General features: G+C 33.5%; 2 protein-coding genes across 2 annotated transcripts; both read right to left on the bottom strand.

Annotated features, from left to right (window-relative positions):
• Positions 1 to 3,483: 3,483 nt before the first annotated feature.
• Positions 3,484 to 6,001, bottom strand: LOC106420109 (TOM1-like protein 2). Its single transcript, XM_013860948.3, has 4 exons — positions 5,841 to 6,001; positions 5,141 to 5,642; positions 4,162 to 4,446; positions 3,484 to 4,082 (listed from the first exon to the last, which is right to left on the bottom strand). Exons 2-4 carry the CDS (start codon positions 5,624 to 5,626, stop codon positions 3,711 to 3,713), a joined length of 1,143 nt encoding a protein of 380 aa, XP_013716402.1. The 5' UTR covers positions 5,627 to 5,642; positions 5,841 to 6,001; the 3' UTR covers positions 3,484 to 3,710.
• A 2,085-nt stretch (positions 6,002 to 8,086) lies between these two features.
• LOC125578643 (ethylene-responsive transcription factor ERF094-like) lies at positions 8,087 to 9,492 on the bottom strand. The gene has a single exon (XM_048741944.1). The coding sequence runs from the start codon at positions 8,972 to 8,974 to the stop codon at positions 8,285 to 8,287; it is 690 nt and encodes a 229-aa protein (XP_048597901.1). The 5' UTR covers positions 8,975 to 9,492; the 3' UTR covers positions 8,087 to 8,284.
• Positions 9,493 to 17,642: the final 8,150 nt, after the last annotated feature.

A 17,642-nucleotide genomic window follows, 5' to 3' on the forward strand; every position in this document is an offset into this window, starting at 1 on the left:
GATTTTTTAAAGTATTAAGAAAACTTTCTATGAGTTTAGTAAGGAAAAAAGACCACTTAAATCTTCAACTATTTGAAATCAGCAATTTAATACTGAGGTGTCACTTGCATAATTTTATTCCCCAACTAATAGTTGATTTAATAAAATTGGTAACTAAAATAGCCAACTGTTAAATTATAATTGACTTTTGTTAACTTTTTTTTTATCAATTATCTTCGTCATTGAACTTTAAAAACTCGAAATCTTCAAATTCAAATTCAAATCCTAACATAAAATGAAGACGATTTCCGGAGATGGAAAAGGCAATTTTAGATGATATTTGTTTCCGTAATTGGGTCGGATTTGCTTTTTTATCACTGAAAATCGCATTTGATATAAAAATAACTGAGAAATATTAGTAATAACAAATGCTTGTGAAATTATATATTTAATTATCACATTAACATCTACAACATATGTTATGTATCTTCTTCGGCCTATTCTTATTTTTCTTGTTATCATTTCGTTATTTTTTATTAATTTTTTGCCAATGTTTTCCTAATTTTTTTTACATATTTTGATTTACTAATAAATTTGATTTCATAATGTATTTGAATGGATTTGTATGAATTTCAATACATATTTTGATGGATTTGAAAATCCAAACTAAATATATTGTTATTGGTCTATGATTTTAAAATATGTATTGAATTCATGTGTTATTCGTTTAATTATTCATAAATTCTAATTCAAATCAAATGTTATTTTAACATACGGATTTACTAATAGATTTGATTTTATAATGTATTTGAATGGATTTGCATGGATTTCAATACATATTTTGATGGACTGGAAAATCAAAACTAAATATAGTGTTATTAGATCTATGATTTTAGAATATGTATTGAAATCATGTGTTATTCGTTTAATGATTCATAAATTCTAATTCAAATCAAGTGTTATTCAATCATACGGATTAACTAATAGATTTGATTTCATAATGTTTTTGAATGGATTTGCATGGATTTCAATACATATTTTCATGGATTTGAAAATCCAAACTAAATATAGTGATGGATTGGGATTTTACATTTAATGGAGTTGATATGAAATTTGTAGATTTTGAAAAGGATATGAGAGTTTTTGATAGGAATTTGAATGGGTAATTTTGGCAGACTTTGTTTTCTAAAAATTAGTGATTTGTAAGTTTTTAATATTTTAAAAGAACATAAAACAAACAACTACCATAATCACGGAAGATCATTTCATCAGCTTCATCTCGTCTCTTCTCTTTTGAACATGCCGCATGACATAAATAAATCATACACCTTTTCCAGTTCTTATAAAAGACTTTGCATGTCTGGATATTAGAATTATTTATAGTATTAATTATAGCATCGGAAAACCTTGATGTTACTGTTAAAAAAAGTTTATTTTCTCATCATAAATGGTCTCCAAACTGTACATCTCTTTTTCATCACTCTCTATATCTCTTTCTTTTTACGAAACAAATTTCATAAGAATTAAAAACAGAGCAAACCCATGAAATTTTCGGGGGAGAATATGAATTGGTGTTTCCAAAAATCAACCTAAACAGCAAAATCAGTCCACGCATTCTCATGATGATGATAAGTCTATCGATAATATTTTCTATTCTCCATTGACAGATAAAAGATGGTTTTTGTTATTCTCCCGAAACAAAATTTTTTTTGCCAAAAGTTAAATAAAGAAAAAGAAAAACCAGTTAATTATTTTTCAAATACCATTGTGTTCACTAAATTTTAACTACAAACAATTTTAAAAATAATTCCAAATAGTTTCATACATATTTTATTAGATGAAATATTTATTTTGCAATAAGGGAGGATTCGATGGAAATTGTGTAAATGATAAGTCCATTGTATAAACACTAGATTCAATAAGGTGAGATTTAGTCAAAATATAAAATCCTATCAAATCATCAATTCAATAAACCCCTTTTAAGTCTCAAGACTTAGCCTCTGACTCCACCTTCTCCTTCCCGCCTAAAAAAATGAGAAAAAAAGAGGGGAGATTAAAGTAGGTGACTTTTAGTGGAGAAAAATAACATAATAGATTCTCGCTCACCTCTTCTGCGCTTCATCTTCATCTTCATACCCTGCTCCTTTAGCACTCTCCGGCCTACATGAACAATTTACTACCCACAGCATAAAGAGTTTTCAAATGTTGAATCATTTTTTTTTCTTTTTTGCTTTTGCTTTGCTTGGAGAAGAGATGGGCGTGTGATGTGTATGTAGTAACTTTATATATACTGACGTTCATTAAAAGATGAAGAGATTTGGCATATAGCTTCATAATTTTTGTGTTAGAATCATTCATGTTAGAAACGTAATTTATAGTAATGCAAACAAACAAAACAAGAAAAAGATAAAGTGTACGTGTTTTTCACACTGAAAAATAAAATAAAACTGAAACTGATTCTGGCTTACCTCTGAGCTTCCTCTTCCTCAACTCCTCATTTAGTGGGGGTTATTGGTTGGTGTATTTTGATGGATTTGAAAATCCAAACTAAATATAGTGTTATTGGTTCTATGATTTTAAAATATGTATTGAAATCATGTGCTATTCGTTTATTGATTCATAAATTCTAATTCAAATCAAGTGTTATTCAATCATACAGATTTACTAATAGATTTGATTTCATAATGTATTTGAATTGATTTGCATGAATTTCAATACATATTTTGATGGATTTGAAATTCCAAACTAAATATAGTGTTATTGGTTCTATGATTTTAAAATATATTTTGAAATAATGTGTTATTCGTATAATGATTCATAAATTCTAATTCAAATCAAGTGTTATTCAATCATACAGATTTACCAACAGATTTGATTTCATAATGTATTTGAATGGATTTGCATGGATTTCTTTGTTAAAAATACAGAGAATCAAATCCGAGGAAAGAGGTAAAGTTTTTTCCTCTTTTTTTTGAACACAAGTAAGTTTTTTCCTTAAACCGTATGAATTGGGTAATTAGCCATATAACCGCCGTATAACTCTCCTATTTAACAATTTAGTCCACTCACTTAAATCAGTGTCTTTTTTGGATGAATATACCTTGGATTTGGGTTTGGATAGTTTGGTTTTCCATTAATTTGGTTCAACATAAATCTTATTAAATTAATCCAAAATAAAATTTAGTTCAATTCGGTTTGATATTTGGTTAGTTTGATTTTTGAAACTCCTACCAAATTTTTTATTTTAGTTTCATTTTGATTTGATTTTGTTAAAATTTCGGATAAGTTCGGTCAATTTTGCTTAGTTCGGTTTGAAACTTTGATATGTTTGATTATAATTTGCTTTAAAAATTTGAGATAACCGATTGCCAAACCGAACCAAAACAAAAATAAACTTAAGGAAAATAACCGAATCGGACTGAATTCCTCACCGACCTAACCGAAATTTTCACAATCCCAGCCCTACTTTATACTATTATATACATCATCAAATACCATAAAAGCTGACCAAAACACCTCGTATGAATACACCAAACGTATATGAATACATACGGTGGCGGGTGAAGATTCACCTACGGTTTTTAAAATGTCAAGAGCAAAGAAAATGAACCCAAACAAGGTTCCACATATGTATAGTTGAACGTACATTGCAGAAGAAAACATCAAAAGAACAGCAAAGCTTCCCCAACATTCTGATAACCACGTCCTAGGAAGACAACACACAGACTTGCTCATTTCTCATCTTCATCACTCGATAACCCGAGTTCTATTTTCACCTGCTTATCTTCTTTGCCAGCCTTGTTGGAGTATCCTGATGATTCTGAATGTTTCCCATCGTCAACATCCTTTTGTTTCACATGATGTTCTTCTTTTGTTGGTTTCGGACCAGCATCTTTGCTTCCCGATGATTCTTGTTCCACCATGGACGTCTTCTTCTCACTTTCATCAGTCTTCTCATAAATAGCTAAAACGCGTTGGAGCTCATCGTTCACGTGGAGAGCCTCAAAAAGAACAGTCTCATCGTCTGTTGTGCTCTCTATGATCATTTGAATCAACGGCTGTGACTGCTTGCATTTCTCCATCAAGCTCACCGTTAGCTCGTCCTGTGACCAAAACATTTATAATAAACAACATTACTCTATCTTTATATATGTTTGCATGAGTGAATAACGCAGAGATTACCTCTGTGTGATTTGGTTTCCCTTCAGTGTTCAACATGCTAGAGAGCAACTCGAGGCTGTTCCGTGTAATCTCAATCTGCTCTTTCTTATCCTTGATCGATAAGTTTCCAAAGTTATAGTCGAGACCACCACCATCATCTCCATGACCATGTTCTTGATTAGGAACAGGATAGCTACCAGGTGGAGGAACTGGAACAGGCCTTTGCATGAGAGACTCCAGAGAGCTTTGTCCACTCATTGGATTCTCCTCGTTACGAGAGTTTAAACCATTATCTCCTTCCAAGCTCTAACAACCAAGCATGGATTGGAAGAACCACTTAGTTTATCAATTATTATTTTTCTCCTAAGCTAATGCCTCTACCTATTTTTCCAATTCCTCCCGTATTGTAAACATATTTTTCTTTTGTTGACAAATAAATTTAACATTTCAACAAGAAAAAAAAAAACCAAGCATGGATTATAAGCACATTAACACAACTAAGGCTGGGATTTTGAACCCGACCAAACCAAAAATTTTGGTTAGTTCGGTAGATTTTTTCTTAAGTTTGGTTTTTCGGTTGGCAATCAGTTACTTTGGCTATCTTAAAAATATATAACCAAACCATATCAAAAACAAAACCGAACTAACCAAATTTCAAACCAAAACAACTGAACTAACCAAAATTAACTGAACTTATCCAAAATTTTAACAAAATTAATCAAAATATAATCCAAATCTAAAACTTCAGTACGATTTTACTGAACACTGAACCGAACTAATTAGTTCTGTAAGATTTATGTTGACCTGCACTAACTGAAAAGCTAACTACCCAAACCGAACTAACCGAGTATTAAACCAAACTTAGCTTTATTTGGGATTAATTCGGTAAGATTTATGTTGAACTGCACTAACCGAAAACCTAACTACCAAACCAAATTACCCAAACCCGCATGCCTAAACAAAACCGTGGCAAATCAGATTCAAAAGAGGTTATTATTACCAGATAAGTCTGCTTAAAGACAGGAAGATAAGCAAGATCTTGAGACTGTCCCCAAGCTCTAACAAGCTGAAAAGCTCTGCTTCTATTCTCAGAATCAGCTTCACCGTTCTTAACCAACAAAACCATCTCATCAAGAACTCTCTCCGAAGCAACTTCAGAGAAAATCTTGTCACAGTTCATAGCGCAAGCCTCGAGAAGCTCAAGGCTCAGCCTTTGGGCCACAGGGCTTTTACCAGAGATCTTCCTCTTGATGGCTCTAACGATCTCCGTGGCGTTGAACTCGTTGTTGTTGATCTGAGCGCATATCCTCATGTTCATACCCCAGTTGGGCTCCTCTAGAGTGTCCAGAGTAGCTTCATCGACCATTTTGGATTCCAAAGTGGGAGCTTGGAGGATGTCTTTGAATTTGTCGCTCACCATCCTGCTCATCTGAGCTCCTCCTGTCTTCAGCTTCTCTCCCCACTCAGCTATCTTCAATTTGTCCATCGTTCTTGTGAATCACCTTCACATAAAAATCAAAACTTTTCTCTCAATTTAACACTAAACAATCGTCAAATTCGAATAGAGAGATCAAGCAAACCAAAACTTTCAAATTCTAATATAATCGCAATGAATTGGATCTAATTAAAATGTGTAGATCCTTAAAATTAGAGGAGAATCTGAAGGACGAAACAAAAAAAAAATTATAATAGGAACGAACCTGAGATGTAGTTTCTTTCGGACGATCAAATTTGTTTTTGTTTTTTTTTTAAGGTTGAATCTTCAAACAAACCTGTCGGATCGAAATGATGAGAAGAGAAGTAGCAAAGAGGGAGGATAAAGGTTGTGTACACGTGGCATGTTGAGAAAGTCAATACAGATTTATTGGTCAAATTTCTCATCGTGGGGGCTAATTTGTTCAATGTTTTAATACATGTGAATTTTGAAACTTGAGAATAGATTCGGGGCTAATTTGATAAAAATATTTCTTTCTCCATACTAAAAGACAACGTCGACGAGGAGGCTGAGAAAACTAACGGGGTGCTTCCAGAGCCAGGCCGTGAGGCCCTGACATAATTGGGGCCCATTGAATTTTTTATGGAAAAACATATTTGTATAGTATCAAAAACTATAGTTAAAAAAACTATACAAAACAAAGCAAAATGATATAAATATAACTAAAATGAAGAAAACCTATTATACATTTAATTAGTACATATATTTTTCAAAATTTTCAAAATTTTCAGACACTATGTTAAAATATTTTTTTTATAAATCAATGTATAAAAGCAACTTTTTAAAAAAATTGGTAGTTTTATATTAAATGGAGTCCTATTAAAATGTTTTATCTCTATAGGCCTCGGTGCTTTCTGGTGGAGTCTCCACCATCGGTAACGGTTGCCGGCAGCACAAGCAACATCAACTGCAGCCTAGAAGATCTCTCTGAGTTTCACCTCAGCACACAAGACTCTTCCCTAGCTTCACATCAATACTACTCTATGTTGCATGAAAACTCGGTTGAAGGTCCGTTTCACGTTTCGGAATCGGAATCTCTCGAAAACTCGCGGAAACGCATTGGAAACTCGTTTCTTAAAAATCTCAATTTGAAAACTTAGTGAAAACTTGTGTTTCTATTTTGGAAACTTGCGTTTCTGTTTTGAATAGAACTTTCCAATTGGTTATGACTTGTTGTTATGATTTTTATTTTAGTTAAACTATTTAATATTTAAGTACTGGATTTTTGTTATTTTATTTTTTTTATATCATTTTGATGTTTAAAGATGACTTCTTTTATTTTTGTATGATTAAATATAATGGCTATTTGTTTATTTGTATTCTATGATATACTAAACATAATAAAAATGAATGCAAATATTAATCAGTTACATATATAAATATATATATTTATAGACGTTTCTAAAATGTTTCCAAAGCAAAAAAATCAAAAATCACATTCCGCGTATCTGTTTCCGTTTCTATCTAACCAAGATGCTACTCCTAGTTGTGATCACCAACACCATAGTTCAATGCCCCAAAACTTTCAAGGTCCAGCATATGTATCACATGCTAACAACTAACAACCCTGAGAATGGTCTTGGCCGTAAAGGTTTTAGAAAGAGGAAAGTTTCAACTAACAACCAAGATGCTACTCCTAGTTGTGATCACCAACTCCATAGTTCAATGCCCCAAAACTTTCAAGGTCCAGCATATGTAATATGTATCACATACTACTAACAACTAACAACCCTGAGAATGGTCTTGGCCGTAAAGGTTCTAGAAAGAGGAAAGTTTTTCCTACAGAACGTGAGAGAAGAGTTCACTTCAAAGACAGGATTGGTGACTTAAAGAACCTAATACCAAATCCCACCGAGGATTAGTTACTTACTTATATAGACCTAACTTCTTCTTCAAGTAAGAAACTTCAAGAACAGATATGGAAGTTTTGGAGAAACAATACATGGAAGCTACTCCACTGATTAATGTGTGTTCTACTATTAACTACTTCAATAATGATCATTAATAATCACATTAGTATATAATGTTTCTATTAATGTTACTACTTATAGATTGAGCTTTTTTGGGTTTTAACATCACGTCATGGAGGTTGATGAACTAGTCATAGGAAACCAAGTTACTATCAAGCTCGTTTCCAAATTAAGTGTTTGACCAACTTGAGCTTACCTCACCACTTAGCAGCCGAGCAACGCAGCTTGTTGTTCAACATGAAGGTTTGTGATCAATTCTTTGATAAATATATTCCAGTTTGTGATTATAGACAACCAAGCATGAATCCTTTAATCAATCATGTGATTTGGTTAGAGATAAAAAAAAATTTGTTCTAGCCTTGACTTTGTGATTAGAATACAAAGTTATCTTTATACTGGATTTGGGTTTCCTTTTAACAACTTTTTCTCGGATATTTAAAAGATACGATCAACTTGGATTAACAAATATATTATAAGAAAATAAGCATTAAGGTATAGTGATTTACGTAGTATTAGATAATTCATAATACATGCTTTCCAACAATAACGCAACGGTAGACCACTTGTCTATACACTTCCAACATCTCCATCACAGCCCTTCCAAAATCCGACAACAATAAAAACTATTATAAAAATCAGAGGTCACTTAAATCTCATATCATTGTAAAAAGAGAGATGATCATGAACACGATCTCATAAGTTCTTCTAAGTACTCAGCACCCAAATCCTCAAAAACTACAAGTGTTGTAGTACTTTCTTGCTTCATAGCAACACTTTGTATTCTACTTCTTGAAGATGAAGACGAAGAGGAAGAGGAAGATGGAGGAGACTTCTTCTTTCCTCTGGGTCGGTTTCTCATGGAATGTTTTCTCTTCAAAGCTATCACCGGAGACTCTCCGTTATCGAGATTTACATCCTCCATCTTCTGGAGAGAGTCCCTAACAACATCTACGGGGAAGTTGAGTACCGCAAGGTCACCTTTCAAAGCGAAAGCTGCCTGATCATAAGCAAGGGCAGCCTCTTCCGCAGTGTCGAACGTCCCGAGCCACACTCTTATCCCTTTCCTCGTTGAGTCTCTTATCTCGGCTGCGTATTTCCCCCACGGCCTCGTCCTCACTCCTCTGTATGACCTCTCCTCCTCCTCCAAGGCCGCCACGGTGTCTTCTCCTTCTTCTTCTTCCTTGATGAGTGATGATCCAAATGCTAAGAAGTCGTCAGAGTAGTAGGAAGGGCTAAATGATTGATCATGTAAGAAACTCTCTTCCCACAAGAATGATTCTTGTGAGCTCCATGAGTTTGTTGAACAAGAGTTCTCCGGTGAGAACTCTCGAGCTTGGTTTTCGTAGAAGAAGCTAGTTTGATACTCCATTTACAATCTTTTTAACGATTTTCTTCTTAAGATCTCTATATTAAGTGGCTATAAACTTGGAAAATATATGGGATATATATACACGAGATGGGGAACTGATTAGATATTTGAATGAGGGAGCTATTAATAATATAATATATATTTAATATATATTTATTTCATTGCAACCAATCAATAACAAGGCTGCCTCCCAAAAAACTCAATAACCATTTTTTTAAGAAAAATGGAAAATGGGGCCATGCAAAAAGATAATATAAGAGAAACAAGCCAAAAAAAGAAGGTAAAATACGTAATAGGATCTATCTCTAATACGATAACACAGAGGTGGGTGCATTGTTCCACGTGGGACAAGACCAAGTGTGAGGGAATGACGTACGGCGGCGTGTTTCCGACAAAATACATGAGGTCACCCATTTGTTGACATGGCATATATTTGCCATGTTGGCGTTTGTTTCTCGAGATGTCGTTAGTACAGTTTTTTTATTGGTAACAATATTTATGGCTACATCTTAATTACTATATTTAGCATATAATGGAAGAGAATACGAGATAAGAAATTAAACGAAACATCAAAATGTGATCCGAATTTGAAAAAATAATATAACGATTCTTTATATTATATCGGTTTATATTCATTTGATAGTAACGTAGTTAGTACTACATATATGATTTTTTCTGAAGAGCCATTATGTCTTGCCTTTAAAAAAAACATTATATGTCTAATTCAAATTTTGAATGTTTTCTAACTAATGTCAGAAATAAGATTTTACATGTTAATGTACTAATTACATACACTAAATTTCAAGTCTGATTGTTTCTAAAGACACTCAGATTTTGGAGGATGTTTTAGCACATTCCCAGGTTTCATCTACCATTTGATCACAGCCTGCAACACACTAGTATAATAACTCGAGTAAATTGTAGAATGCTAACATTAAACCGCTACATTGTATCTTAAATAGATAAATCGTTTATATAGCACATGCATAGTAACAAACTAACAATATATGTGTTTTTTTGGTCAAACAAACAATATATTTTATACAAAACATATCAATTTTAATATGCAAGATTTGTTTTACTGACAATAGTGATTACAAATATGCGGCTAAATGGGTCAAACATGCGACAAAAAGCTGATAAGAATCACTGTTTTTTCAACGTCTCCATGCAAGTTATTAACTTATAATATTACTTTATTATTATGTTTCTTCACATGTTATAATATTAGTTTATTATTATACTTTTTCTTTTCACATGTTCCGAGTGTTTTTCACGGTGTACCAGAAATTATATATGTAAAACAACTTAATAAAACCTTCGATGAATGATGTGTAGTAGAAATATACTGTTTTTTTGCCAAAAATATATACTGTCATTTTGATCATTATCAAATGTAACTAGAATATATAATTCTTCATTACAAAGGCTAAAAGTAATTACAAACTGATAATAGATTTATCAAACAAGGTATATTTTGGTCAAATTGTATTGCAGGAGGGTAGTCTTGTCGGGGTATAAAGATTGACTGTCACATAATAATATTCGCGCTTCACGGAATTGACTATGTTTTCTGTTACAAGATGAAGAAGTTGTATTGGCTCAGGTTTCGTCGCCGCCGCCTCTATAATTGGAGCGTTATAATACTATAATGTACAGATCCCAAAGCTTCTATTTTCACTGTTATTGCTGGTATAAAAGTATTTTCAACACTTGTTATGACTTGTCCCTATATCACATCATTAAGCGTCCACCTCCATGCATTACATTATTTACATACGAATTAGTAATTTTTAGCCATTATACAAACATTTCAGTAAACAAAAACACAATGTAAAAAGAATGGTCAAACTCAATAGCAGTAAATCGTGTACTAATGATTCCTTATTTTTTTTGTTTAAAAACAACCAAAGTTACGAGTTCGAACTTAAACCATCAAAATCAACGGGAATTGCGTACTAAACTAGAATTTGGATTCCTAGTATAATAATGGAAGTTCTCTTAGTCTATTGGTTTGACTGAATTTGAGTTATAGAAAAAGTGAAAAATGCAAATTAACAATTTTTTTTTTTGTCAAATCAAAAAAATATTACATAATATATTTAACATGATGTAAGTAGAATCATTTTTTTTTTTTGGTAAAATGTTAAATTATTATACCAACTTTTCAATTTTTTACAGACGATACACAGCGAACTAGTAGCAGAAGAACATAAATAAACTAAACAAAAGAGATCTAAGCAACGAAAAACTAATGAAGCAAAGAAGAAGCTGACAATGAACAAAACTTCAACTTTAGCGCGAAGGACCAGAAAGCGAATCGACAACAGAGAGAGCTACCAGTCGCCACGAGCTACCGGAGAGAAAGGCGCCCTCAAACCTTGAAACACACGGCTCCTGCAGCTTCCGGAGAACTCAAACGTCATAAACAGCCCAAAGAATCACAACCCAAACTCGCTAGCTAACCCGAGAGATACTTAACCGGCAGCACGAAGAGAATCTCACAACCGACGATGCCGTCGTTCGGAGAAGGGTGCTGAAGATTGCTGCCTCCAACTCACCAACCCGTGACCGTGTACACCCGTTGAACCCAAGGCTCATATAGAGCAGTGGGACCGGCCAGAAACACCTCTTCCGAAGAAATACCACCAAGCACGCTAGAAAGCCGGAGCCAAACTAAAGCCTATCCAATTCCTGCTAACCCAAACAACTCCACAGCTAAACCATCACCAAAAACCCGAGAGGATGGAGAAACGACGACCGCCACCGCCAAACCCCACATCTTTATTAGGAAAGGCGAGAGTAACCCGAGGGCCACAACATCGGACCTGCACACAAACGGAGGCAAAAACTTCTGCAACACCCCAGATCCGTAGATCGAACAGAGCAAGAAACAAAGTTCTGACCAAACGCGTGACCACTAGAGAGACCAGAGACCAAGCTTACCGACTATAGCTCCGGACTGACTCTCACGCGCCGTTACCGGAAGGACAACCGATAACCCGAGACTGAACAGAAACAAGAAGCCTGCCACAAAGCTCCTAGCCAGAGCCAACCACGGACAGACACCCCGACCAAAGACCGAGAGAACCACCGTGAAGAAGACCCAACCGGCGTCAACGTGCCACTGCTCACCCGAGAGCCCACACCAAGCAAAACAAAAACGCCGGAACTCCAAGCACGAGACTGAAGGCCACAACCATAGGAAAGACAGACACCGTCCTCACGCGCCTAAACTCGCCACCGGAGGCCACAGATCTGAAACTTAAAATTCTGGATCTGAGCTTACGCAGAGCTCTCCCTGCCGCAGAGATAAGAGAGCACAAAGAAGATAAAGACAGAAGAAAACACACAGGAGAAAGGAGGGGATCCGACGACCGCGAACGGCGGAGCGGCCGCCGGAAAAAGCAAGCAAAATGGTGGTGAACTTTGGAGAAGAGAGTCGGGGGGAGGAAGGGGTGAGAGGAGAGAGGAAGGGGTTTCCGATGATGTAAGTAGAATCATCTTCATAGGACGATTTAGAATGATATATTTAACTGTGAATTGTTATAAAATAAATAAAATTATTGGTTATAAAATTATCTATGTTATATATTTTATAGTTTGAGATAATATAATAAACCAGCGTTAAAAAAATTGTAGTATGATCAGTGTTACTTAGTGTGCGGAGTTCTAATTATATGTAAGTAGGGATGTCAAATGGGCTAGCTGTCCATGGACAGCCCATGTCCAAATTAATATGGACTAATATGGATAGTCCATATTCGTCTGGAAAAATGTGTGTCCAAATAGACGAGGCCCAAATAAACCCATGGCCTAAATGGGCAAAACCAGATGGACATGGGCGGCCCAAATTTTTAAAATATTTAGGGTTAATCGATTTGAGAAAAAATCAGAATTCCCTTTTCGTGAATCACGAGAGAGAGCTCGATCTTCTTCACTTCATCTTATTCACTCTCGTAACCCAAATGTTCCATCAAATCTCTCTCTCGTAACTCAAACGGTCAAGCCCAAACGTTCTCGTAAGCCGACTTGTTTCAGGTTTGTTACAGTCTCTCTCTCTCTCGATTTAGGGATTAGGGATTTAGGGATTAAGAGTTGTAGAGTTCGACTTATGTAGTTATGTTCGATTATAGACTTGTAGAGTCTGGATTTCATCGATAGCTCTTAGTTTAAGATTTTAAGTATCTTTTGTTAAAATATGAAGTTTAAGTAAGTTCAAAATGTTATATTTGACATTTAGAATCTGTACATCTTTTAAATTGAAAATTAGATTTTTTACATTAAGTGGACATCTGGATTCCATGGACAGTCCAACTGGACATGGTCCTATTTGGTTATGGTCCTATTTGGAAATGGTATTATTTGGGTTTTGACCAAACGTGCCCAAAAAAAATAAGCCCATCTGGACACACCCAAATCCGTCCGGACGGCCTATTTGACACCCCTATATGTAAGTTAGTTACGATCATATCATAGTGGTTGTCAGATAATTAGAATAGTAAAACTTTCTTAAATATGAAAAAGAAAGTTCTGACTTTCAATATGGATGAAAAATACCCCATATAATCAGAAGAGACGACTGATAAGACTGATGCGGGGTCGTTTGGCTGCAAGTTGAAACCTAATAAATTGACAGTAGATGAGAAGGTTCGATTTCTAAGCGTACAAAAGAATCATTGGACCTCTTAACGACAACTCTATATAGATTATTTGAAAGTGTCAGCTGGTCTGTAGAATGGAAAATCTTGCATTTTTCAAAACTTAAGCGATCAATCTGATATAATTAATAGCTTTTGTTTATCTTCATTTGCTCTAGCAGTCTGCGACAAATATCCGATACATTATACAGTAATACTCAACGTTTTTTTGTAACTCGTATATATGTGTGCTAAGTTTTGGTAGACGTACAGAACTTGATTAAATGAGGTTTTGTTGTGCCGATTCTTTAGGTTGTGTATCCAAGACCAGGTCCTAGATATGTAAGAATGTAATTTAGTGTCATTTTTTAGATAGTTGTGCGAATAATTGGTGTTTAGTGTCACACTGTGCGTAAGAGAGTGGGTGTTTGTTTCTGTTACGTACCATATATGCATGCAAACCTCAAAACCTAAGGTATTGGATATAAGATGGATAGCACAAATGGCACCCAAAAAAGATGGATAACAAAAAAGAGATGGACAATAAATATATATATTTGCCAAAATTTTGAATTTCATACAATGAAATGTTAGTAGAATTTTACAAGAGAGTTGAGATCAGTTAGGTTCAACCAAGGCAAAAAAATATTTAAAACAAGGTTGAGCCTAAGATTTTACAGCCTAGTTTAACAAATTAATAAAATGATGGAATAGCAAATTTTTGAAAAATAAATAAAAGAATCTAAGGTTTATTCTCTAAAATAGGTCGATATTGACTCTACTGTCCAAGTGCATACCCCTTGATACAATGTCATATCGTTATCACGAAAAAAGTTTATATATCCTGTTGGAGCTATGCTCACAGTTTTTTGTTATTATATAATGATTTTTTTGTCAAAACGGTTTTCTATTGATTACAAACGATAATAACGAATGGCCAAAGTTTGATCGTTTTGGCAAATAAACTCTTATGACTGTGTTTTACTAAAAATATATATACCAAGATGCCATTTGAGGTGGAGAACTATCTGAAATATCCCAAAAAGAATAGCTCCCAACGATTACAATATATCTTGAGACTTCTTTTTTTTTGCCACAGAGGAAATTATTTTAAGAAACAAATAATATTGAATACATTTCCTCTGTTGCAAAATTTTGAAAAAGTGTATTTAAACAAGATAACTATTAAACTATATAAACAATTTCATAAAATTGTTGATCTTTCTTCACTTCAAAAATAGTTTTCAAGCCTTTGATAAGATTAATCCAGATAGATTGTTTTGTTGAAATAAATACTGGTGGTTCCTTTTTATCAGCATGAGGTGTATACACCATACCATCTGACTACTTTTGACAATAATAGATTGTTTTGGAGAATAATTTCCCACAAATTCACCTTCAAAAGTTTCCAACAAATATCATGAGTTTGGATTCTTAATACAAAGTATACAACTATGATTTGAACTACAAACTTAAAATTGTCTCTTTTCAAACAATTTATGGTACTTGGCATGGAGACAAGGCTTTTAATTTTGTAAGAATGTATATTCGAATTGAATCATTCTAGGATAAGTCTGCATTTTGAGAACTGGATATGTGATACTCATAGAAAAACTTAGAGATAATTTTTTTTTTGGCAAAAAAGATGTTTTCACTTCTTTACCAGAAATCCAAGCATTGTAAATATTCTCTCCCAGTGCAAATCGAATCCGAGTGGCAGAAGTTATAGCCGTAATTTTTTTACCACCAGAGATGAATCATTCTGATTAGAAGATAATTTTTTCGGTCAACTTCTTAAGAAGATGGTTAGGAATAGTGTTTTAGAACGTAGTTAAGAATAGTGTAAGAGGATATGTACCAGACTAATAAATTGTTATGTAAAGATTTGGGTTTTAAAGTAAAATCAATTGAGTGGGATGCATGAGCCTATAGTGGTGGACCATTGAATTATTATTGGCTTATAAGTTATAACGCAACTTGAGGATACAATAATAACACCTAGCAAGAGCGAAGGGAGACGGGTGCATGAACACTCTTTCTCTTAAATTTTATTTGTTTTTGATATGTAATTTTCTTTTTGCCCGGGCCTGCTAGCGTCGACGGTGAACCAATTTAAATTGGTAATATTAAAATGCAGGTTAGAAAGTCCTTTATTTTTCCTCTCGACCAAGAAAACTCAGACATACAATGCTATCAGTATTTACGGTCCCTACTAATTAAATAACTTTAATAAAAGGAAGGTAAATTGTTTGATTGGGAAATTATTAAATTCCAGCAAAAAAAGTAGTTGGTTTCAATCATCTACAATAATGGTTCAACTTGCAGAAGGAAAAATGATGGATGATTTTAAAAATAACTTGTTTGATAAAAAATAAATAAAGATTTTAAAAATAACAATAATATTTGTGGTGTTTTCAAGCTACAAATTTTTGTTGCTTTCTTGATTTGTTTACCGAAATTATGAAAAATATTGTTTGTTTATTTGAGTTTAATAGCCACTTAAGATTTTTGTGTTGATGTATGATTTAGAACACTGATAAATGCATGTTCTCATCTCGATAAAACTATGAAGACATAAAATTGATATTTATATAACTCTTTGAAGTATAAAATTTTCTTGTGTTTATGTCCAACCATCAATAGTATTATGTGTTATGCATAAAAATTCTCTCTTAATTAAATAAAATTGAACTAGTAAATTTTAAGAACTCCAAGTTAAATATCACTAAATTAGTACACCATAAACATTATAGTTTGGAAATACGTATACGTTAGAATTAATTTTATAGAAAATAGCTGATAATCAGTCGGTCAAACTTATCTATTAGTTTTGGAACATATATATATATATATATATATATTTATATATATACATGCATGGTTTTTGAACAATGGTTTAAGGATTCAAATGAACTTTTTTTATGGATCTCTTCTCCTTTTCATATTTCTATCTTTCTTCATATATTAGTGATTTTCGTTTATCATTTTATAGTCAAATTCATTTTTGGTTACGTTCGTCTAAATTTAGTGAGCGTTTAAATTAATATAAGTAAATGTTTTACAAAAGTATATATGTTCCAAAATCTACACTACAAGTAGAGATAAAATGAAAGCATTGTGAGTTTATATGGGGTTGTCAATTACGTATAGCAATTTGAGTTTTTTAATTAGTCCTGAGAATCTTTCTTTTCATGCTCGACTTGAATTCCTCATCTGGAAAGCAAGAAAGTGCATGCACCTTCAATTCCATCACGTGTCTATTTATTTGGGCATGATTTAGTCGCCAGCCACGCGAAAAAATTGGAAGCTTGTTTCTTATTTTTATTTACCTCTTTTATATATTATGATATAAGTGGAAAGTATGCAGTGATAAACAACAATAAATGAAACATCGTTAGCCGTTGGTGGCCATAAATAATTTGAAGTGGGGATACATGGTTATGACCGTATCGAATGAATCCCAGCTACGTCATATCTATATCTGGTTTAACATATAAAAAAATCAACTGATTGACTATTATTATATCTAAATTGTGCATCAAAATTAGGCAAGTAGCTAGCAATATAATTTATTAGGCTTTAACATTAGCCAATTAAAAACTCTCAAAGAGTGTTACGGTTCTTCCCCTCCAATTCGTTGTTCCAGTGAGACACAAGACAAAACAATAACATGGTGATAGCGGCTTTTTCTAAAGAAACTAGTATGATACTTTTTGTAAAACAACTAACCATATTAAAAGATGGAGTGATACGCCACATCATAATATAATCTACCAAAATGAAAAACATAAGTGAAGAGAAAGAAAATCGAGCAAATTTTTTTATTAGTAACTAATTAATCACAAAAACTCAGATAGTTTTCATCAAAATATTTTAAATTTTGAAAGTAACCATATCATAGCTTGCTTAAAGTTTTTTTTTTTTTTTTTAAGTTGTTGCACATGCAAGGCCAAAACAACAAAGTAATGCACATGATGGACTCTCTCTTTTTTAAACCCAAAGGCCTTATAATTAACAGGCAGCCACAA

The sequence above is a fragment of the Brassica napus genome, chromosome A9 (genome assembly GCF_020379485.1).
Source record: "Brassica napus cultivar Da-Ae chromosome A9, Da-Ae, whole genome shotgun sequence".
Classification (NCBI taxonomy): Eukaryota; Viridiplantae; Streptophyta; class Magnoliopsida; order Brassicales; family Brassicaceae; genus Brassica; species Brassica napus.